This window comes from Arvicanthis niloticus, chromosome 8 (assembly GCF_011762505.2).
Source record: "Arvicanthis niloticus isolate mArvNil1 chromosome 8, mArvNil1.pat.X, whole genome shotgun sequence".
NCBI lineage: Eukaryota > Metazoa > Chordata > Mammalia > Rodentia > Muridae > Arvicanthis > Arvicanthis niloticus.
This window is the reverse complement of record NC_047665.1, coordinates 35,047,163-35,053,825: the sequence shown is the minus strand read 5'-3', so window position 1 is coordinate 35,053,825 and position 6,663 is coordinate 35,047,163. Positions and strand designations below refer to the sequence as shown.

The 6,663-nt window shown below is 33.8% G+C and overlaps 1 protein-coding gene across 1 annotated transcript; it reads left to right on the top strand.

Annotated features, from left to right (window-relative positions):
* The first annotated feature begins 354 nt into the window (after positions 1-354).
* On the top strand, positions 355-5,890 carry LOC117713474 (prolactin-3C1-like). Its single transcript, XM_034509660.1, has 5 exons — positions 355-385; positions 1,588-1,742; positions 2,689-2,772; positions 4,602-4,781; positions 5,705-5,890. The coding sequence occupies exons 1-5, from the start codon at positions 355-357 to the stop codon at positions 5,888-5,890; spliced, it is 636 nt and encodes a 211-aa protein (XP_034365551.1).
* The last annotated feature ends 773 nt before the right edge of the window (positions 5,891-6,663 follow it).

Genomic DNA, 6,663 nt, shown 5'->3' with positions numbered 1-6,663 from the left:
CACATTACTCCTAGAGAAATGGCTATGAGTCATTATGGAACAGGGAATTCTTTGATTTGCAAAATTACTTGAACCCTAAAAACAGCATGACAAAAAAAAAAAAAAAAAAAAAAAAAAAACAAGAGAAACCACATTGAAGTAGTACAAGCAAAGAGTTAATACTCCCTGAAGGAAGAGACTCTATGTGCTACCGACATTGCCTTTCATGCTCTCCCATAACCCCACCCCCATACAAGCTTGGCTTTGGGTCCAGTCTGTTAGTATAAATAGGAGATGGAACCCTGACTAGAGGCAGCACTCAGGTTTGACAGCTTTCCTGAGCTGGAGGCCACATTGTTGTAGAACATCTCAGAGATGCAGCTATCATTGACCCAAGCATCTACCTGTAAGTGAACTTTATCTGTGTTCTTCTAAGTAAACATTATCGGTGCATTACTTTGTCATGATGGGTTTGTATACTATATATTCTTTGCTCTTATTAGCACTGTAATCAGTAGAGAACTGATATATGTTCCTTTCTCCCCTAGACTTAAAGTGAGGAGTTAAGAATTTTATAGAATGGAACTGATAACCAGACCTTGAGATAAGTGGTTCTCTGAGGGGATCATCCGTCTCTGTTGATACATGACAATACCTAGAGTCATTTTTCATTGTCTTTTGTTTTACTAGAAGATAAATGAGTTAAATGTTGTGGGTGCCTAACAGGTACCTTCTCTGAACAATCTTTTAAAGTTCATATCATCTTCGAGAACAATGAATAAGCCAATAATAATAAATAGTTTCCTGAAATTGAGAACTTGAACTTTTTAGAAAACATAAAGTCAAATGGTCCAATTGCTCTCAATCTAGAAGGCTAAAGCTAATAATAACTGTACTTATGTTGCTGTCTGCCTTGTAGGGCAATGCTGGCTTAATATTCCAGGAGATCAAGCCATTGTCTTCTCTGTAAAGGTTTTCTCACTTACATAGGAGAAAAAAGAAAAGAAAAAAAGAGGAAGCTATAATCATTTGGGTTTCCAGGGGGTGGATTTGTGTCTGCTCACTTAACATGAGTAAATGTTCAATTCCAACACCTACTATTAACAATTGTAGCAGCCTTAATTCTTTACAATTTTGGTGTATGCCAAATAAAATGGCAAAAGAAAAAGCATGCTTTTGCTAAAACCACCACCACCACAATAACAACAACAAACCCTTATGTGTTAGATAATACTTAAAAAAAAAAACAATTAGTTACAAACGTAAAATTTATTCAATGAAATGAAAAACAAGCATACATTCCCAAGACAATAAAATGTACAAAATGATGACATAAAGACTCTATCTTGGGCTTAATCTCCACTCCAGATATTTCAAAATTTAAGAAGCTCTTCTGCCGTAGCTAAAGCTGAAGGGTCACCTACCTCTTAAAGTGTGGATTGGGGAAATATGTATTTCCATATTCTCACAGTGGGAAGAGTATATGCCCAAGTTCAGCTGCCCAGGACTGTGTTGGCACAGGACCTTTAGAGTAGATAGTGCTTGCCACACAGCTTAGCTTTGGCAACCTCATTAGATGAAACTCAGAGTCATTTCTATGTATAGCAGGGAAGTGTACGTTGCTGTTGATGTCATGCATCATCCTGTGGGTATATGTGACTGCCACACCACATGACCAGATGTCCAATGAAGAGTTGTATGACAACCTGTTTTACTGGTCTCATCGCACCCTTGGAGTTGCCCGAAAGATGTATAAAATTTTAGTAAGTACCTCATCTATTTCAGAATTTTTTCTAAAGTGAATATCAGAAAATTATCTTTGAACCATAGAGCATCATGAATTAGATTGCACTAATATATTTTATAGGTAATAGGAAGACAAATTACTAAAATGTAGATGAGGAAATATAGAAGGTTCCATGAAATTTCAAAGAATTGTAAAGATCATAATGGTTTCATTTTGTTGTTTTTCAAATTTTTCTCTAATAAACCTTAAAAATAAGCAACTTAGTTTTGAATATCTACTTTGGACATTAAGTCCAGAAAAATACAACAAGAAGAAACAATGATTTCCTGGTGTTCTTTGAAACATGCCTCTGTGAGTGTTCATATTGAATGCTATTGGAAATTCTTTCTTAATTCACTGCAAAATACTTCTTTAGAGTATTTTCTGTATCTTGGTTGAGATTTTATACCATCAACACAACTGAATTACAACTTTTCCATGAAGTTAGGATGGTTCAACTATAACTCCAGTTTACTTGAGAAAGATGTATAAATGTTGTTATTTAATTAATAGTAACACATCTGCTTGAATTAATAGGAAACAAGTTATTCACAAATATCAATACAAGGTCATTATTTCATGCCACTCAATTCAAATGTTATGTATTTCTGGTATTTAAAACACTAAATTGTTTCATGTTGGAATATTTTTATTACTTTTCTTGGAAACAATGATTTTTAAGCAAAAACCAAAGCAAAAACAACCAAACAAACTGAAAAACAAATACCAACAACAAAAACTAGGGACATAGTGAAGAAAGGGAAAAAATAGAGAAATAATAGTTGCTTCAATCCTCTATTTCAATTTTTATGTCATCCTTATGTGTTACAATTGAATATCTATCAAATGCATCAAAAATCTGGACATAGACATATTCATTCCACTTGGAAACTACAAATCTTGAATCATTTCTTTTCCCCCAGGACTCAACGTTAACTGAGAGAATGTGTTTTAAGAATAAAAACAACAATACCTGCCAAACCACTTCTAACTATACTATTACAAATGTAAGTATTGATCTATATTATCTATCAAAGCAACTTTAGCACTTATTTAGCACACAGCATTTGTGCTGTGTGTTAATATCGGGACTATAAGAGATACAATAACCTCAGATTCAATAGGATTATGCAGAAAGACATTACACTTCACAGTGGCTAAGTCAATCAAATCCCAGATTAGATTACGTCAGATGCTTAACTTTCATAAGATCATTTGCTATCACCTTGCCAGTGGCCTTAAAAACTTTGATCTGAATTGAATGTTAATGATTGAGTATATCCATACATATGTGGAAGAAATCATATACAGTAGTAGAGTTTATGATATAACCCTGAAGTCTCCTCTGTTAGCATGTTTCCCAACTGACCAGTATGTAGTTTTATTTTGAGCTTTGAACCTCTCCTGGTCTTACTTCTGTTTCATTATTTGTATATTCCTCCATGAGTGATCTGCCATGTCCTATATCTTAATGAAAAATTAGCTGAATAAAAGCATTCTCTGTTTATTATATTGTCTATTTCAGGATAACTTCTGTTTTTCTGGAGTTTACATTCTTAGTAGCTCTAATATCTGATTGTTTTAACTCTCCCTTCTGACTCTCAGTCAAAATCACCTTTTGTGTGATTTGAATTAACTTCTTATGTATTGTATATGATTTCATCATTAGCATCAATAACCTGTACCAAAGCTATTCTTATTAAAGTGTGAGTGGAAATGAAAGAAAAAGATGTAGGGAAGAAAGAATTTTGCTCAGAGCTACCTTACTAAACATTTCCAAAAGCAATCTGTTGGCCTTGGTGCATGTACTCAGCACAAAATTTTCTTTAATGCAAAAGACTATTTGAAAACTAAAGAACTGATGCTCACAAAGTTTGTGCAGAACTTGAACCTCTTGCATATCAAGTAACAATGTGAAGTTGGACTTCATCTGCCTCAACTCCCCACTATTCATCATTATACTACAATTCTCACAACAACCAATTTTGCCATTACTGTTTAGCCCGCTCCTTTCTTTCATTTCTTTATATATTCATGTAAGGATCCATGTCCATTGGATTCCTGCTGCTCTTTACTTTGTTGCAGAGACTATCTGAAAGTCATAACAGCAAGCAGATGAAACCAGCTATAGCTGGCATACAAGATTCTGGCTGTGATCATAAAGTGGGCAGATCTTAATTTCTTTTCTTTCTGATTTCTACTAATGCTGGTATTAAAAGCAGTACTGGGTCTTTTTTTCCCTGCAAGGTATGACGAAAAATAGGCTGTTCTGCAAGAAGTACAAAGTCAGGCTTATCTAGAAAATTACTATTTAAACATCGTTTTCCTCACTGTATTTATCTTTAAATACTTTACAATAGCAAATAAATCATAATTGAGTGTTTAAGTGTTCATCTTGATTCATTTATGTGAAAGCAACTTGGGTTATCATCCATACTCAATGATCCATTGTTCCATCTGAGTCAGACTCTGGGGATCCTGCTGAGACCCAACAATTTTTTTGATGATCATAGGAAAAAATGCAATGAAATAAGAGCAAAAAACCCCACATCATAATAAGGCACATACTACCCTACAGAGAATTAAGCAACTTACTATCAGATTGGCATGTCATGAAGAAAAAAAGTATTAATGCCTAATTAGCTTTATGTCAGCAAACTATAGTTCCATCCCTTAAAGTTCACATTTCTCTATTATGTATCATGTTCTAAAAACATTTCTTATGTACTTTTTACTTAAACATAGGTATTGTAGTTCTCAATCTTTGTATAGATAAATCATATATCTACAATGCTCTTTTTATTTATTCAGTGCAATGTTCATTCTGATTATTTAGAATGAAGACCTTCTAAAATTCATCATCAATGTTTCAAATGCCTGGATATATCCACTGAAAATCCTTGCACCTGCAGTGTTGACCCACTTAGACGCCTATGATGGCATGCTGGGAAGAGCTGTAGAAGTTAACTATGGAAATAAACAAGTTCTGAAGGGAGCAAAAATTTTACTCAGTAGGGTGAGTCATCACTTGGGATTTATTTGACTATGTGAGTATGAAAGAGGTGATTTAAATAATGAGAAACTAAGTCTAAAAACTTCATTTTCAAGAGTATCTAATACGTTTATGGCCTTGACAATACGAGATCCCATACAAAACCAACTAACCATAAAGTTCTTTACTGATAATCTAACACACAAGAGATCTCAGTAGAAAATAGCTGGTGCTCATAGCAGTTAGGCTAGAACTTTTCCTGGATGAGATGGGTATACCTGCCTAACTCAGAAAGCCTTAGGACAGTCATGCTTGGATCTCCTGAACCTTAACTCATTAAAGAAAATGTTCATCATGTCTAAAATTTAGGATAATATACACTATGGCGAATAGATTTAGTTGTGAAGCAAAAGATCATTTCACTTTAGTTTTACATGATAAAGGATCTATTATACCTTGACTTGGAAATATGACAAGACAGAATCTTCACTGGTTTTCTACTTAAACTTTTTCAAAGTTCATTCAAAATGCAGAAGTTATATGTACCAGGATTGTAGAGATTGTTCGTGTTTCTTAGGACATTCCTCGTAAGAATGAAGGGCTAAATTTGCCTCTGAAATCCTTATCAATATAAATGAAGTGTAGATTTTTTCCTTGTAATTCTAGTATTGGAAATGCAGCAAGATCTCTGATGACTTTTGATTAAAGTAAAAAAAAAATTATTTAAAATAATACAATCTACATCCTAGAAACTTAACCCAAGGATGACCATTCATTTCTATGTGTATGCACAGTCACATGCATACAAATCCATACACATATATGTACAAATGTACAGATACAGAGAGGGAGAGAGAGAGAGAGAGAGAGAGAGAGAGAGAGAGAGAGAATTTATAAGAATAAAGCATACAAACAAAGCACATAATACTTGTCTTTTTGATGTTTAGATTCAGCCTGGAATTGAAGAAAATTACTACCCTAACTGGATAGACCTAAAAGAATTGAGGTCCTCCAATGAAAGGACTCACCTTCTTGCATTTTGTAAACTCTTCTACTGCCTGCGCAAGGATACCAAGAAGATTGTTTGTTATCTCAGGGCCCTGAGGCATGGTGTAATCAAAAACAAGTGCTAAAAGTGGAAAGTGCATCAGCTGCTGAGATGGCCCATGATAAATGAACCAGATCTTCAATGCTATTAATTTTTTATCTCTTACATTTCTTTTTATAAAATAAAATCTGGTTGCTTAGAAATGTCAATTTGGAAATGTACCGTTGTCAATTCTTTGAGTCCCTACAGTGTAAAATTGAAAGATATCATTGTGATGTTTCTTTACAATTTTCACCAATAAGTAGGATTTTGAAAGAAAGCAAGGTAACTGAAAAATTACTTTAGAATTAGTTAAGAAAGATGATCATGTCATATTTTTAAAAGAAAATTACCAGAAGAATACTGTTAATCAGTAGAAATAAGATTAAAACATACAGGTAGGTTTTGGAATTAAACTACTGTATATGAGAACAGTTTCATGCTACAAGGACTGAAGATGTAAATGCTAGAGTTCTGCACCATCCTTGGGTACTATAATATTTCAAACTTTGCAAAAATATGTTAGGATCCAAGTAAGTACTATGTGTAGATTTCTGCAATGAAAAATCTTCAATTATTGTCTTCTATAGCATTAGCTTAGAACGAATGAATATACACTATTATAGAGAGAATATCTTGTGTATAGCATAGATGAATTATCTGTCAATTAAAAACCTATGATATATAGGAAAGAGTAGAATAGAAGGTGGGACATCCTGGAGGCAGAAAGATTTGGGGATAGAATGAAGTATGGGATGTTTCACCCAAGAAGTTGTAATGAGACAGATTATGATACCTGAATACAGATAACTAGTCATG

Coding starts and splice junctions, on each gene's coding strand:
- LOC117713474 (XM_034509660.1), top strand. CDS start 355: ATGCAGCTATCATTGACCCAAGCATCTACCT. Junction 2,773..4,601: donor CTAACTATACTATTACAAAT/GTAAGTATTGAT, acceptor CTGATTATTTAG/AATGAAGACCTTCTAAAATT. Junction 4,782..5,704: donor CAAAAATTTTACTCAGTAGG/GTGAGTCATCAC, acceptor TTTGATGTTTAG/ATTCAGCCTGGAATTGAAGA.